At 41.2% G+C, this 18,179-nt stretch overlaps 1 protein-coding gene across 3 annotated transcripts in view; it reads left to right on the top strand.

The window, feature by feature from the left end:
- Positions 1-17,822, top strand: part of LOC124136038 (protein Wnt-2b-like) — a 74,118-nt gene extending 56,296 nt beyond the window's left edge. For 2 of the 3 annotated variants that reach the window (XM_046501793.2, XM_046501791.2), the window contains exons 3-5: positions 2,944-3,224; positions 3,477-3,741; positions 15,816-17,822. In XM_046501793.2, the coding sequence (XP_046357749.1) occupies positions 2,944-3,224; positions 3,477-3,741; positions 15,816-16,057 (788 nt within the window). In that variant the 3' untranslated portion in view covers positions 16,058-17,822. The remainder of the gene's footprint in view (positions 1-2,943; positions 3,225-3,476; positions 3,742-15,815) is intronic. The other variant, XM_046501792.2, reaches the window with a different exon arrangement.
- The last annotated feature ends 357 nt before the right edge of the window (positions 17,823-18,179 follow it).

The raw sequence follows: 18,179 nt of genomic DNA, 5'->3' as shown, positions 1-18,179 counted from the left end.
ATATACACACACGCACGTGCGCCTGCACGCACACGCACACGCACACGCACACACACACACACACACACACACGTTGCTATATAAGCGTATTAATCTTGAACGCGACGTTAAACCCCACCTGACCTCACCTCACGGAACGTGACGCCCCGACGAATCAATAACTCAGGCAGACAAGACAATCAGATGCCACTCGCAGCCAAATGCAACAAGTGGAATATGCGTCTTTAAAAATGCATACGAATGGTGGCGAACTTGGCTCCGTATCAGATCTTTCCCGACATGCACTTAGTATTCATTCTAAATGTGTTTCCGGTTCGTCTGCTTGCACTTACGTGTTGACAGAACGGCGATAACGCAGGGTTGGGTTTTTTCATATTTCTGGTTTATTCGAAATGTTTCATTTTTCCACCATGGACATTTCTTGTTAACGTATCCCTTGAATAAAATGTGTATTTAGCGGGATAGTCTGCACATATATGAATACCGACCACCTTACATCAGCTGACACTTGGAAACCCCGGGCCATCTTTGTTTGTGTTCTTGTTATTCTGTAAATATTCGTTTTCTTGAAAAAAATAATTCCTAAACTTTATTGTTTTTGAAACATTTTAAAATTCTTAATGGGAAACTTTAGCCCCAAACAAAGATTGTGATCATTTAAATGAAGTTATTACTTACCTTTCTTAAACTCGTTTTTTTAAATGCAAGACACTCCGACAACTGAAATATTAAACTTACAATATCTTATAACCACAAGAAATCTTTTAATATACAAACAAGTTTAACAACCTTTAGTAATTTACTTTATAAAAAATGTGTGCCATACAAACAGTAATACCTTTAATAAATAAAAAATAATTTACGACCAACCAGAAATTAAGCCAGTTTAGTCTCCGACCGCATCATGAATAGGGCCACTTAAGTATATAAAATAAATCTCCCTGGCTATGCAATGGCTCTCGCGAGATAACGCACAGTCTTTAACACGATACCGAGATAGTTGTACTATGTAAAGACAATGTTATGTCCCGCTGGGAGCCTAGCCCCTGATACACTATGGGAACATGATACGCCATTGAGAGTGTAGAGATACCGAAGTCGGTTTGGGGCGATTTTATCACATATACCTTACATTAAAGGTACTACCGTAAAAATGGTACCTATCCTCTTGTTTTTCCCTAATACTTATGGCATAAACATTAAAAAAACATCTCATCCCGTCTTCATCCGCACGGACGGAAGCTAGAATGTCGATAACGTGCGTTATTTGTGTTTCGTGTAATACAAAAAAGTTATTTCCGATATTCTTTAGTATTTACCGCCATCAATCCTGTATAAAAGGTAACATAAGCCTCATTGAGTAAACCCTAAGTGTGGTATTTCGTCAGGTGGGCGTGTGACGTCATAGGAACAAACCCTTGTGTTTGCAATTACTGGTTCTCGTTTCCGAACGATATAAGATCAGTTGTGCGTGCTAGTACCGCAGTCAAATGCTCTGACGTCACAGAGGACGTGACACGAAGGAAACGTAGAGTAATTTATCGTGACAAGATCCCCATAGTATTAACTCTAATAACATTGGGATGATAACGCTTAAGCATACGAGATAGGGGGTACACACTGTATTACATGCCGTCAATGTTATCACAGATGTGTTGGTGGTTACGACGTCGGGTTTATAGCCGACAAAACAGAAGCTTAAAGAGCTACCAGGATGGGCTCAATTGGCAGGCCAAGAAAGTCAGGTTATCAAGGCCATTTTGGTGGTCAGCTAACTCAGTTTCCTGATTTATTTCAAACTAGTGTTAATGATGGCCCACTAATTATACCGAGAATATCCCAGATTCACACATGGCACGAGTTTCCTTGTCTGGACCTGGGCCCCGTTCCGCAAAGCGGTCTTAGCGCTACAGTTGTAAGTCTATGCAAAGACGTTTAGGCGTTACAGTCCATATTAACGTGCGGGAGTTACGATCGTCTTAGCGCTACAGTTGTAAGTCTATGCAAAGACGTTTAGGCGTTACAGTCCATATTAACGTGCGGGAGTTACGATCGTCTTAGCGAGCGCTAAGATCGTTTTGTGGAACAAGAAACTGGATAGTTGAACGTGGTCCATCTAACAACATCCTTAATATCAAATTGAAATTTCAGTGTTAATGTTTCGGAAGTTCGTCCTTATACACAAACTCCTTTCCATGTTTTATAAAGAAATATTAAGAATGATGATTATTAATATAAATTCGTTATAATCATAAACGAACATTTATGTTTCTTAACCCTGGTTGGGGTTGAGTCAGTCTTTGCCACTTGTATTTAAGTTCCATCCAGAAGTGGGGGAAGGTAGCACAGTGGGTAATGCGTTCGCTCGTCATGCTGAAGATCCGGGTCGATATCAACACAGGTGCAACCTGTGCAACCTGTGCAACCCCTGCCGTGGTTTCGCTGAAAAGTGTTCAAAGTTGCACATAACGGCAAACAGCTATTCATTCTAAATTTGTTTTTTGTTTTTTTCTTTAACGACACACTCAGCAATATGACGAGAGTCAGTAAAAAATCGAGTCTGGGCCAGAAAATGCAGTGATTGACATGATTAGCATCGATCTACGCAATTGGGATACGATAACATGCATCAATTAAATCAGCGAGCCTGACCACCCGATCCTATTAGTCGCCTCTTACAATGAGCATGGGTTGCTGAAGACCAATTCTATCCCGGATCTTCACAAGGGCATCCTAAATTAATAAAAGTACTTGGTGATGAGCTTCAACCTTTTGTCCTTCCGTTTTGCTCCAAATGTTTCCTCGTTTGAAAAGAAAAAATAAGAATAAAAAAATGTTTCCTCGTTTGAATGTCAGCACCATGGTATTCTTATGTTGACATCGCCATGTTTCAAATATGTCAAATATCAAGTCATAATTGCAGCTTTGTTTCGCTATGTTAAGTAGGAAGCCGCGAAGCAGCTTTCGTCTATGCCATATCGTCAGCAGGCGTGGTGCACGCCATCACGCGGGCATGCAGCAAGGGCGAGCTCCACGACTGCGCGTGTGACCCAAGCAAGAAGGGGACGAGTTCAGACAGCCGAGGCGAATTTGACTGGGGAGGATGTTCCGATTGGGTCCAATATGGAAGCAAGTTTTCTCGGATGTTCATTGACGCCAAGGAGAGAAAAGTTCGTGATGCACGTGCCCTTATGAATTTGCATAATAACAGGGCGGGCAGAAGGGTAAGGAGTGATATATACATTAATATTTTATATTTTCCATTGCTGTTTTGGATGTACCGTGGCAATGTGTCGAATTTACAAAGGCCAAGTTTGGAGAGCGCCATATTCAAAACCGAACTATCTTCGAAACGTGCCCTGTCGGCACCTCATAAAAAAATAAGATGAATTATGTTCACATTTATGTTTTTGAATCATCAATGTTGAAAGGTACTGCCATGTTAAATTAGTTCATTTGTTATTTTTAATTTTCAGGCCGTGAAGCGATTCCGGAAGTTAGAGTGCAAATGTCACGGAGTTAGCGGGTCGTGTGCAATTCGCACGTGCTGGCTAGCGATGCAGGATTTTCGGCGCGTGGGTGATTACCTCAAGACAAAGTATAATGGCGCCACACAAGTGATGATGAATCAAGAAGGGACGGGATTAATAGTAGCCAACAAAAACCACAAGAGGCCCACCAGATCGGATTTAGTGTATTTTGAAATGTCACCGGATTACTGTTTACGGGATTTGGAAATAGGTGAGTTATATTTGTACTATTTTACTATCGTGACGGTAGTTTGGTCCACTGGGTAGTGCGTTCGTTCGTGACGCATAAAACGTGTGTTCGATTCCCTTCATGAGGAGTAATGTGAAGTCCTTGGATTCGGTCCCGTGTCAGTCACTGCGTTTGTTGGTACGAATAAATACTAATCTATGTATATTCATGATACTAAACAATGTCATAGGCCTATAGTATATTACCGTATTTCCTCTATTAGACGCTGGAAAACCAATATACGGTTCCATCATCTGATGAAGTGAAGTATCCATATCACATGAACTTACGCTTTCACTTTCGGTATTTCCCGTGTCTTTGGAAACGGGACCGCCTCCGTTGTCTGGTGGTAGAGCGTCCGCCCGGAGAGCGGGGCTCGATCCCCGGCCACGTCATACTAAAATACGTTAAAAGATGGTACTTGTTATTACCCTGTCTTGCGCTCGGCATTAAGGGGATAAAACAAGGACTGGTCGGCTCGGGGTCAGTATACTGTGTCTGAGTGGGGTATTCATGTTAAACTGCGGCATGGTATCTCTGTGAGCTAGCACTATAAATCGGCATCAGTCCAGACTAGTACAAGCAGCCACACACACACGCACACATGCACATCACTATATAAGTGCGATAATCTTGGACGCGACGTTAAACCCAAATTCACCTCACCTCACCTTTTGAAACGGCACATACCCTTTATATGACTGCAAAATTTGGTATTCGGTAAAGCAGTGAGTTGTCACTGTTTCAGCTGCGCATTAAACAGAATAGACGCCGGGCCAACGGTTTGCGCGAAATTGATACACGTCCATGTGTCTAATAAAGGATATACGGTAATTATAAAATATGTTGTAGAGAGTGCCCATTTGACTGAGATTTGACTGAAAAACCTACACACTATAAACACTGCATCGATGTAGTCAGATTCGTGTACAGTAAACTACGGTTATAACGAACACGCTTATAACGAACTAACGGATATAACGAACTAACTTTTTAGTCCCGACTATACGCTGTAGCCATGCTGTATATATGCTTATAACGAATTACGGTTATAACGAACTACAATTAGTTGTCCCTTTGAGTTCGTTATAACCGTAGTTTACTGTACATGGAACTTTTTCTTTTAATTACGCTGGTAGTTGTCATTAAAAGTAATATAAAAAGCCAGGTATAAGAAAGTATATACTTGAAAATTGAAAATTACAATCGTTACTTGACTGAAAACAGTCGCCAAACACTGCAAACTTCAGGTTCAAAACACATCTTTGATGCCCATATCAGATACATCTCCATCGAATAACAATATCTTTCTTAAGCCCGGCAGGTTAGAATTAAGGTCAGGAAAAAAGTATTCATTTCGAATATTTTTCTCCACTTACAATGGACAAAGAGGTTCAAACTCATCCTCATCTTCAAAATCACCCAAAGTGCGAAACTCAATATTCCCACGTGGCTATCCGTCTCGATAAAGATATTGTATGAGGGTTATTCAAAATTCATAACATGGTTCGTAAATGGAAACTTTTTATTCATTGTTTACCATTCATTGTTTAGCATGTATTAGAAACCCGGCCTGCATTCTTTCAAAAAAAAATTCCTCTAAAATTAATCATATTACATTCAGTGAAACTGCATACGTATGTATACTACAAACTATTCACCTCAGTGTACCCGTATGTCTTTGTCTCGAAAACTTGACACGATGTTACTGGCTCATTGTCTATTCAAAATCTGAATGGATGTGTCTGGTTATGTCTCGTATGTATGAAAATACTTATTGAAATATACCTCATCGTGTTTTATCCTCTTTCCTGCTGAGCCTGTTAAAAAAGAGGATGGAGCGGCGTCTTCTTCGTCACGTGAGCTTCTATTTTCAGGGTAAAGACATTGGCTATTTTGCCTAGGTGAAAGATGAGCACATACATTGTTTGTACACACTGATTAACCCATAACGTACACTGCCCTTGTCAACACTACTGGACCTAGATCCGATAGTCCCCGTCGCCATATCACAAAGAAGGGTATTTTTCACACATGCTTTTGCGGTTTTGAATGACATTTTCCAAACCATACATTGGCTGCCTGGAAAAAGTGACACTAATTAAATTCTACAGTTTGCAGTTTAAAATTTAATGTTTAATTCATGACTATACGGGTCGAACGCTGCAGAATTACCTCCCCTGTTTTGGGGACCGACTTCCATTGACGACGATCTGCCCTTTGTCACCTCTAAGTCTACTATGTACGAGAGCCGCGTTCACCGTGTAAACATGTATGTTATGATTAACAAAATCTAATTTTCCGAATAATAGGTTTTGTTGTGTGTAGAAGGGATCGCCTAGAGCGCGGAACAGCTTATATTGCCGGGACGCTTGTCGTCTGAACCGTGGAAATGTCCTTTATAAACTGTGTTTTCGGAACTGTCAAATATGTCGGATTCTATAAGAGATTATTCTCATACTGGGCCGGGGTTATTGCGCTTAGAATACACGTGGCTGGGCGTCTTTAACCCTTTATATGTCACAGAAACGCTTTTACACCCAAATTTAAGACAATTTTCCGGTACGTTTTTGTCAACGGAAAATAAATAATATCGAAATTTAGGAACTGAAAAAAGTTTAAATTAAGATAATATTTTGTCTTAAATAAGAAAAAAACCAAGAATATATATGATCCTGTCAAACATAAGGGGTTAGTGCTAACGGTATTGTTTAAGTGACAGTAATGCTTTAGTGTCACAGTCTGTGAAATAGCCATTGCACTCTTGTAAAGGAACAGACCGTTTAATCAGCATGTGTGCTTTAACTATTTGGTTTGTCTCTGAGCATAAATAAACCTCCACCTCGACGAATATTTGTTTCATTGAATAAAAATACAACTTCCATATTTAATGCAATTAAAATCGAGAAAGTAAATTACAGTAAATTACGGTTATAAGGAACTAATTTTAGTACGCTTTAACCGTAGTTCGTTATGAGCAAATGGCCGGGATCAAGAAGCCAATTCGTTATAACCGAGTTCGTTATAAGAAACATGTTCGTTATAAACGTAGTAACTGCAGATGGTCTTAATTGATTATTCTCTGGCGTTGACGATATACATTTTCATATTTATTGTAATTAAAAAAAGGAAAGTATGAATTTAAGTTTCACTATTTAGAAATTTATACATGAACAAACTTAGTAATTTCTGATTATTTTATGGCGTTGATGTTATATATTGACTCGATTTGCGATTAATAAAACATAATGTATATGTCAGGAAAGCTATCTTGTTTGAAAATGGACACTCTATGTTTCTCACTAGAATATTACGTTGAGATGCACCTGCGGGATGTATGTAATTTGATTTGTCTTCCTCGCAAACTGTACAGAATTTCTCCATTTAAAATGCCCGGCTAGCGCGAGTATCCATCTTCAGTTTAAGTAATGAATCACGAAAATAGATAGCCCAATACTTACACATATACGTGAACTTGTCAATTGGTGAGGTGAAGTGAGGTTTAACGTCGCGTTCAAGATGTTTGCACTTATATAGAAAATCTATTAGCGACGTGCAACCATGTGTGTTTGGCTGCTTGTACAAGTTCGGTTTTGTAGTGCTAACCTACTGCGTTACCATGCCGCTGTTTACCTCAGACACAGTATACAGTCCTTGTTTTATCCCCGTAATACCGATCCAGTACTAATCAACAACTACCATCTTTTGAGGTATTTTGGTATGACGCGGGGTGGGTATCGAACCACCGACATACCGCCCTCAGGCGCTTTATCCACTTGACCACAGAGGCTGTCTCTTGTAAATTGAAAAATAGGTGACTAATAACAGTTGTATTATCTTTCAATATTGAAATATCGATTCATTCTGAATACAGTAAAATCTCGTTAATTCGCATCCCTTCGCTTAAGACAAGGTAAGGTTATGGCAATATTCTTTTCGGCACTGTATATAGCGTCGCTCCCCTTGTCTCGAACTTCGGCTTACTCGCCATAGTTCGACGGTCAGGGATTCTTCAGCCGTGCACGTGGGTTTCACAAAATAGGTAACATCTAAGAACTGCATTACCTCGGGGTTACCTCCCACATTCCGAAATACAGTTATCACTGGAGTTAAGCCAAACTCACTCACTCGCCCTCGCGCAGAATTTAATTTCCTGTAAATACACTTTAAATGATACAAGTACAAAATTAGTAATTATATATAAGCACATATACAAAATATACAGCAAATGGCAGTTCGTTATATCCGTCAGTTCGTTATAAGAGTGTTCATTATAAACGTAGTTAGTCTTACTAGTTACATGTAATATGCAGTCATGTGATCTATTTATATGCAACTGCTGTAGGTATTGCCGTATATAAAAACTAATCACGTGTGAATGAAGGCAGGCTATCGTATAAGCGATCCATACCCTGAGACGGCACCAAGCGGTGAAGACTATAACAAGTCAATCTGTAGCATTCAACCTGTCAAGATGAGCCGCCGATGGAGGCAGATTGTTTAGGTGTGTGATCCCCGTGTCGAGATATAGCTGCAGTGGTGTGTGCATGGTCAGACGTCGACATGGAACAGACTTGAGATGGAATCTGTCAGTTGTTGTCGAGTACATTTACATCGTAGTGCATAGACGACGAGTGACAGCACGTTGCAAGCATGAAATGAACTTCCGCTGAAAATAATGTATGCCGAAGCCGGGAAATTTCTTCCTGAGGCAGAACCTTTACATTTCGATAAAGATTGTTAAAAAATAATCTTTTGACCTGTCCTTAATATATTTTTATTTTTAAGCACTGTTAAAAAACGATGTTTAAACTCGAATTTCGTGTTTGTACCGGATCCGACCTTTGTACATACGTGCACAAGGGGTGCGTCCTAAAGAGGACGCATAAGTTTGATGGTGCATAAGTTTCAAGTTAACTTTTATAGACTATAAACCTACAAAACAGTTTTGTTACTGTCAGAGAGCCTTATATCAGATCTTGCGTGAGATGCACGTGCTACGAATTGTACTGTCTGAGGTTCATCTGTGTATAAATGTACATCGTCTGATCAGATGACCCTATTTTATTGGAAACGTCCTTTGGCTGTGGTAAGTTTTCAAATATGTTTTAAGTGCAGTGCAGGCTGTAGCGGATGGTTTTTACTCCTTTATCAGTAACAGATCATGTTATACACTGTGATCTGTATCTGCAACCCAAGGGTTGATAACTTTGCGCTGAAACACATGATCAAGACAAATTACTCATCTTATATAAAAAACTATTAAAATAAGTTCTTGCTTCCAATGAACCGACCGACCCTACAACAATCTGTCCAAAATAGTTTATTTTATTTTAAACACTTTAAAGAAACCATTTGTTCGGTTTTGCGCCGGATTTGCGCCGGATTCCGACGTTTTGAACACGCCATGCTTTTTGCAAATTGTGGCAGGTTTCACCGGTAGAGCAGGACTCTTTTCGTGAAACCTGGTGTCATCACTGATTTTCAGCGATTCACTCACAAAATTTTCACCATTATTGTGCCCTTTAAACCAAATGGAATCTATTTCGGAAGATAATCGAGACTGATTATTCTTTGGCGTTGACGTGAATATTGTGTCAGGTTCGGATTGGAACCTACTCGGGGTCACCATGACCTTGGACCCCAGAGAAGCCTGACCCAAAGAGGTCAAGTTGCACATAAGAGTCAAATCCTTTATGTGATTTGCAACCTCTAAAGGAAGTTAAAAAAACCTTTGTCCAATCATGAAAAACACGTCTTTTTAACCGACCTCAACCAGCACCCTGCAGTCACTGGCCACGGATATTCGCTTTAAATGTTTCTCTGACAAGTATGGGTGGGAGTCCTCCACCCGGAAGCCCCACGAAGACACTGAAACTTGAGAAAGTCGATACCTCTAAAAACTGTCAACCTTGGAATGTAATTAGGTTTCAATGTCACTTTTCATCAGTAGCGACAACTCGTGAAATCGTACTCCTGTCCAGTTCGACGTAATGTGTTGTTGCCGATATTGTTTGAATGGAAAATGAAATCTCCCTTCTCCCAAGAACTTTATGAACATATTCATGAAATTATAATGTGAGGTGAAATTAGGTTTACGTGTGTAGATGCTTGTACTAGTCTGGACTAATGTGTGTTTTATAGTGCCAGCCCACTGACATAGCATGCCACAGTTTTAACAAGGATACCCCACTCAGATACAGTATATTGACCAGTCCGTGTTTTGTCCCTTTAATGTCGCCCGCCAAGCAGGTAACAAGAACGATCTTTTAACGTGGTTTGGTATGACGTGGCCGGGGATGGAAACATCGATCTTCCGCTATACAATGCGATGATAAAAGAATTTGTAATCTAATGTGCTTAAACAGAATTCTTCCTGGTAAATTCCATGACACAACGAATCTAGAGTTACCATCTACAGAGGTATGTCCGAAAAGACGTGTGCCTCGGTGCACCAAACATGTTTAAGATTTCATATCGCAAATGGGAACAGATTGAGTTTTGAAGAAAATGTCAGATTATATTTTATTTGAGACATGTTATACAGGGGAGGTTTCCCATTCAGTAAACATTCTTGCTAACTGCGTGAAAAGTGAGGTGTCTGCTCCATGCCAACACCTCAGCGTCTCACGTGAGATTCAGCGCCCCCTGCCTGTCGAGATGTGAACTAAGTAGGGTTTAGGCACTGCACATTGCCGTAGGTTCAGACAGAATGTGTCCATCACCGGCCATCACTGATGTATTCCGTGCCAGAGTCGATCAAGATGGCAACTTTGCAGTGGGCCACAGCACGAGGCATTCGCCATTCATTTTTATAATGTATATATTCAGTCATGATTCTTGACTTGGATGTAACATGGAGCTCGTGCAAAACACCATGTAGGCCATATTGATTGAGGAGAGTGTTTAAAGCCTATTTTATTAGCGGTTCTTCATAAATCATTTTAGTTGTCAGTTCCTGATTGGTCTGGGTAAGGGTGGCCCAGTGCTTGTCAAGAGTTGTGTCTCTGTGTCATGCTGTTTGTTTGTTTGTTTGTTGTTTTTGGGGCGGGCGGGTAGCCTGGTGGTTAAAGCGTTCGCTCGTCTCGTCGAAGACCCGGGTTGATTGCCGACATGGGTACAATGTGTGAAGCCCATTTCTGGTGTCCCCCGCCGTGATATTGCTTGAATATTGCTAAAAGCGGCGTAAAACCATACTCTCTCACTCACTCACTCATTGTTTGTTTGTTGTTTAACGCAAAACTCAGCAATATTCAAGCTGTATGACGGCGTCCTGTAAATAATCGAGACTGGACCAGACAATCCAGTGATTGACATCATGAGCATCGATCCACGCAGTTGGGATACGATGACATGCATCAACCAAGTCAGCGAGCCTGACCACCCGATCCCGTTAATCACCTCTTACGAAATCGTAGTCGCCGTTTACGACAAGCATGCAATACAACAGAGAGGACAATAATGTCCCTAACTAAAACCACGTGATATATTAACCTTTTCACTAGGCTCTTTGTCCCAATATCCGACTCTGGTTTATCCGAACATGAAAGTTTCTGGTACAGTGATTTGGAGGTTCAATGAATTTCCACACGTTATATGGGCGGTCGTGCAGCCTAGTGGTTTAAGCGTTCGCTCGTCACACCGAAGACCCGGGTTTGATTCCCGACATGGGTACAATGTGGAAGCCCATTTCCGATGTCCCCCGCCGTGATATTGCTGGAATATTGCTAAAAGCGGCGTAAAACCCTACTCACTCCACACGTTACTGTCACGGTACAATCTATATGGCATCTTATATATTTCTTTCAGCCAATATTGCAACTTTCTGAGCCTTAAGTGAACAAGTGAATGCTGTGTTTCCTCCTCACCGTGGAACTTTCCTTACAACTAATTAATAGTTAAACAGCTATCGTTACCAAGATTCAGTCATGACAGGGTGGTAATAATGTGTGCTCAAGAAAATTACTTGTTGTTGAATCAATGAATCAATGAATTCTAAATTCCTCTAAAGTAACAGGCCAAATAAACGTGAAACCAGCCATGACGTGTCGAGTAACATCACCTAAGTAATTCTCCGTAACGAAGTTAAGAATGCCTGCTTGACTATCGCAATTAGCCGCAGCCCCAAGGTATCTAAATTTACGACCCACGCGAATCGAGTGTTTCGTCCCCTCTAAAGAGCCAGCTGCGATTATTTCAAGTGTCATCTTTGTTAACACGATATCCTTCAATTGTTTGCTGAGTGTCTTCAGATTGAGATAGGGGCCGAACAACACGAGTAGGAAACCGATCTTGCCATCGACTTTACAACAGCGTAGCTGGAGGACTGGGGTGTTCAGTCATCCATACACGACTCTACCTGGCCGGGTAATTGAAATGTTTTCAGCCAAGGATTTCATTGTGTTCCGTCTTTGCCTAGGGCTGTTCAATTCACAGGCAGACTCCGGTAAAACTTTCGCCATTTTCCGAATGATTTGGTGTGAAAACACGACATCCGCGTTTAATCCCCTCCTGTGGTTCGCCCCCGTCATTGCAAGTACAGATTGTGACCCCCAAATAACGCCGTGGCCCCCCTCATTTCCCCATCCCACCCGGGCTTCCACCAATTGTTCGGAGTCCAGACCTTGGTTGAAATTTCACGCTCAATATACATTGCCTAGGGCGGAGCTAAGACCATCTAAACTCATGTAGATTCGCTATCCATAAGCTAAGTGTTGTACGGGAGATCATTCATATCGCTACCATAATATTTTCTCTTCAGTAGGTAAGGATTAACACTGTATATACGCTCAATTCAATTTGAATGATCGCGGTAATCTACTCACATAAAGACGCAATAGTGTGGATAGTTGTAAGGAAAACAGCTTGAAACACAATTGTCACCAGCACATAACCCCCGCCAGGGGGCAGCAAAAGGACTGAAATCCCTTGTTGACTTCCTCTTAGGCTCCGAGCGCCGGAACTCGATTCCCATGACATGAACCAACACCCCAGCCCCCACCACTCTTCTCACCACGGCAATAGCCCGGGGGTAGCAGCACACAGGAGGTGGTGATAATCTCAATCTGGTGCTTACAGTGGGATCGTCGTCATACGGTCGTGTCTTAAAGGGGGTCTAGGCTCGGGCATGTTAGCAGTCCTGTTAAATTGATTCAAGAGTGAGTTTGAACATTGTTCCAGTTCACAGAAAGTCCGTTGTTATGCGGGTATTACGCGTTTAGCACTTTGGTGAAAGCCACGAGCACGGGTATGGTGCTGATAATCCTAGAACCATGCAAATTGATATACGAACCCACGATCCTAAGATCCTGGCACGACCAAGGGTCGCAACTCTGTGTAACGAACTTACACAACTGGGCCACCCGTGCCCTCAAGTAACCATGAAGTAATGCTGTTATTTTAGTCAAACATATACTTTCGTCATTGATTCAATCACACAGTACGGTAAAAACACACCAGAAATCAATTAACATTAAATAGACCCTTTCTTATAGCCCTTATCAGTAATCCTATGAAATACGTAGCCAACTAAAACGACATAAGAGTGGCGGAAGATTAAAGCGATTGGTAAATAAATAAACAGGCACGAAATGTGGTAGTAATTTGAAACTACATAAAACGGAGTCATTTGGCCAGATAAAGCCTTCATTTGCAAAGGTCATTGAAATGCTAATTGATTCGTAGGAAAATACTACCGATATATTCCAATTAAAATCGTCCAGTGATAGACATGTTCCTGTCGACGTAGTCTATGGGGTAACTTCCAGGGCAGGCTAGCACGGGGATGGGAACTCTTGATATAAACCATTGGCACAAGTGCTTGCCATTACAAGGAAACACATCGCCTGCCCACCAACTTGCGCAAATACAAAGGTAAAAGTCTTTAATCATGCACAAAGTAGGTTCCCCAGCACGCTTGGCAGAGGTTCCCAGACAGACGAAGTGTTGGTTGGAATCGGGGAATTTGTTTACATTGAGACAGATGAACATGCAACTAGACTCAGTAGTGATTTCTGGGAGCTATTTCGGCGGCGCTACATCCGACTGATCCAGGACCTGTTTGTCTACACGCAGTCGTATAAAAAACAAAGCACAAATGTACCCGTCGATATTTCCTCACACATTTTTAGATAGAGACGTTGATTTGTAGGCAGCTGTGGTTGGTGCTGGCATGTGTAGGTGCAGACGAGGAGCGGCGTTGATTAATGGCAACATTTACTGTCATACACAACAGGATAGATTGAAAACTTGAACTTTTAACCACCCAACCTAACTCCCTTTTTTTTCATTTATGGCGGCTTTGGTGTTTTTTTGTGCTAACATTCGCTGAATTCCAACAAATTAACTTTCATACATGGTATTAAGCTTTGAGTAGTTCTTTGACCTTTCCAAAGTATATAATGAAGGGAAGAGTATTCTATGCAACGATTAACATTAATGAATGGCCAACAATATTCTGTATCAGTTTTCCAAATCAGCTACCGGAGAGGTTTCAGTTCATCCGACCCTTGATTTAAACATTGATATTCAAAAGAGGATGCATATTCGACCTTTTTTAGGGCTTTTGGTGCTGATTGTTTTTTCTCCGCATTTTGTTCCAAGGGAACCTTTCGATAAATCTTCATCTATACCTGCTATATATTTTCATGTACACATCGAATTTCGGCACGTCCATTTCCGCAAATCGAAGTGATACATCGACGGGTTACAATAAGGTCTTCTTATCCCTGGGTACACAACAATGCTATCAGGACCAAAACGACATCGTCGGTGCGCCTGGCCAATCTGGCATAAACCTTCATATTAGATATAGTTAGGCTTGATACACTGGAATGAAGATCACAGAGTGACTAGGCAAGATTGGGGTGTTAGAACACAATGTGTCAATGCGAATTTCACCCACGATATATGTCCCATATATATATATATATATATATATATATATATATATATATATATATATATATATATATCATGGTTCTTGTATTATACTTTGGTGAGGTGTTCATGAGTTGATGGCCGGGAATTCTTGATTATCAAGTGCATCATATCACAATTCCATGATGCATACCCTTGACCCATTCGCCACCATAGCCTCGTTTTGAACCCGATTCGAAAGGCCATAGCCAATCAAATTACTCTCACGAGCGAGAACAGTTCTATTCTAACTTATTTATAGGGGACATGTGGTAACGTCCCGAAGCTATGGGGACAGATAGATCCAAGGTGTAAATCATAACATTATACAATACAATAACATGTAATACAGTAATATGATACACCGGACAATCGAGCATGCCTGAGGAGACAGATATTAGTCATTCGTCACCACTCGCCCCTTTCCGTAACCTACAAGAAGACTCGTCCCCTCTATCGATGAATGTTATGTGCGAATATACGACAAACCAATCAGAATGCGCGTATGATTTCAAGTTCTTCGTCAAAGAATCCCTCAGGAATATTTTTTGATTTTACATATGTCTTGCATCTAAAGATATACCGAAGATACAGTTAAATGTGTTCAATCATACTGTATAATTCCGCACGTCCCGATGTGCTTTAAATTGCATCTGAAATATATATATTATATATGGGGAAATATATACGTGAACCATTACGGAACGAGTTAACAATTGTTTTAGGTATGCCCGTTTGCGCTAAGACGGAACCCGGTCGCAAAAATGGCTACGAGAGGGGCACGAGTCGGTATTCGGCTTGTCCCGGAATAACACGAGTTGGTCACGAATGAGATATTAGTTAGACCATCGTTTGTCAATGACGTGTCCACGAGGGTCATTCCTATTGCCCAGCAGTATATACGCAGGCGTACGGGTTCTGTTCGGCACATTGCTGAAATGAGTATTAATCAAAAGTAATTTCTTGGTGTTCCTAGTGGTTAACTATTGTTTGTTTGTTAACGCCGCACTCAGCAATATTCCAGCTATATGACGGCGGAGGTAACTGTCGCTACTGAATTCCAAAGGTAGCCGCCAATAATGTTCACTCACTATGTGTGTCGTTTTATATTTGTACAACGTTTCTTCATGTTTTGGCAGGATCTCTTGGGACGGCTGGTCGCGTGTGCAATAGGTCCTCAATGGGCACCGATGGCTGTGACATCATGTGTTGTGGGAGGGGATACGACACCAAGACGGTTAGAAAAATAGAAAAGTGTGAGTGCAAATTTCACTGGTGTTGTTTCGTCCGATGTAAAGAGTGTCACAAGATGGTCGACGTCCACACGTGCAAGGGTCCCAATCCAACGCCACCTCCTGCTAGTCGCAAGACACGTTTCTAGCCAACACTTAGTCCAGACCTGGAACCTTTTAGACTCATCGTAACGTTGGCATGCATCTGCTGTGCAGATAAGACGCTGTGTTCTTCTTTAATAAAGTGGATGAAGACGTTGCTGACGACGTGACGACTTCCAGACGTTGTTGAACAGCGACGGATACAACTGCACGGGGTGTTAAACAAGATCGCTGTGGCTGTTCTCAGGATGAAGAACGGTTGTCAGAGCAAAGTATTGAATGGAGAAATGACAGACGAATGCTTGAAATACGCTGTTTTATGTCTAGACCAAACGGGCTCATGTAGATATATTCTCCAGTGCAACCTAATGTTCGCTTCTCTCGCAGTGTTTAGACTCCTGTGTTTGGTGTGTGACCTTGCAAAGCCTGGGAGGTTTACCTAGGAAAGCCATGCTCATGCACGACTACATATATGTGATTTATTATTTTATGTGAGCTGATAGATGTGTGTGAAGCGACGCATATGGTGGCTGCAGCTTACTGTTACTGTTTTGTGACCATAGAACCCTAGGCTGTGAGAACATACGATACAGACCGACGACACAGAGAGGAGGAACCTGAAAGTGTCCGAACACAAACTTCAGCAAACACAAGCGTGTTTATCACGGAACGGATGGGAGGAAGGTTGACGATAATCGCCCTGTGTTGACAATGAAAGCATTCGTTGATTCGTCACCTTCTGAAACAGGTCCGTGCCCCTCATTGCCAAAATACAGAGTGTTTGTCCCCAAAACAGTGCTTGTTGAAAGAAAATAGTGGCAGTGTAGCATCTTCATCCCTCGTGATGGTGGTCCTCGTGCTCTTTGTATGTGTTTTGGGGAGGGGAGATTCGGCGTGACGGGGTGTCGGTTCTCAGTGGGAAACGAATACTGGATTGACGTAAAAGCAAGACTTTCCCTCAAACGGAATCGGAATGGACGATGAACGATGTTAGTGTTTATGTAGAATCGTCTGTTCTTATTTATGATCTGAGGTTTATTTGTACTTTGCCTTTAAGTATAGTTGAATATGATCTTACCTGATATGCATAAAGAACATGTTTCAATCTTGTGCGGGGATGGCAGCAATACGTTGGCGCCTTAGAAAATGTGATAGCAAAGGTGTTTAATACACTAAGGCGCGAATCATACCTATTGCTGCCATTCCTGCGAGTACTAAAGATCCCTGTGCGAATGGTATATTGAATTGAATGGGCCATGTGTGGTAAGAATTTTAGTGCTTTCATTTGCATTGTGTTTGATTTTGTGCTTACTTGTACAATACTTTTCTGTAAGATAGAATCTAACAGAGAGTCCAAAGTTTAGAAACGAAACAAGACTTGGCGTATGCATTTTCTTTAAATAAATAGTTATATCTTAAGTAAAAATTTATTTCACATTGTTTAAACTAATTTTAATCAGATTTTAGCAAATGTATTACAAAAACACGTCATTTGATTGTGGAATATGTGTAACTGCCATTTTGGTTTATCAAAAGACGTTACATTTTAGACATTGTTATGTTAACCTGCCGGTAAGACGGCATTGTTGGGTGGTGTTTTTCGGTTATTTAATTTAATTTTGAAGGGGGAAAATGAAATAATGTTTGGAGTTTCATGCCATGGATGTGAATGCAGTGTATTTATGCTGGCACGTTGTTAGGCGTCCTTTGTTACTGAGGCTCTGTGTGATGTACATAGACTCGACATTTTTCAAATGTACCTGTGTAGATGCGTGTCAGACCCGTTTCTATTAAATCCATTCTCAAACGTAATGTCTGTATTTTGCTTTATCATTGAAAACAGTGAATAATATTCTGGTATGAAATGCACAATGTCCAGTTCACACACCTACATGTGGGTAAGTCTTTGAAGAACTTTGATGAGGTAGTCTGGTTTTTGTTTGTTTATTTGTTGTTTAACGCCGCACTCGGCAATATTCCAGCTAAATGACGGCGGTCTGTAAAATAATCGAGTCTAGACAAGACAATCCAGTGATTGACACCATGAGCATCGATCCACGCAATTGGGATACGATGACACGTATCAACCAAGTCAGCGAGCCTGACTACCCGATCCCGTGAGTCGCCTCTTACGACAATCATAGTCGCCTTTTACGGCAAGCATGGGTT

The sequence above is a fragment of the Haliotis rufescens genome, unplaced genomic scaffold (genome assembly GCF_023055435.1).
Source record: "Haliotis rufescens isolate VD_foot unplaced genomic scaffold, xgHalRufe1.0.p SCAF_44, whole genome shotgun sequence".
In the NCBI taxonomy this organism is placed as follows: Eukaryota; Metazoa; Mollusca; class Gastropoda; order Lepetellida; family Haliotidae; genus Haliotis; species Haliotis rufescens.
The sequence above is the reverse complement of the archived record's forward strand: the minus strand, read 5'-3'. Positions and strand labels throughout refer to the sequence as shown.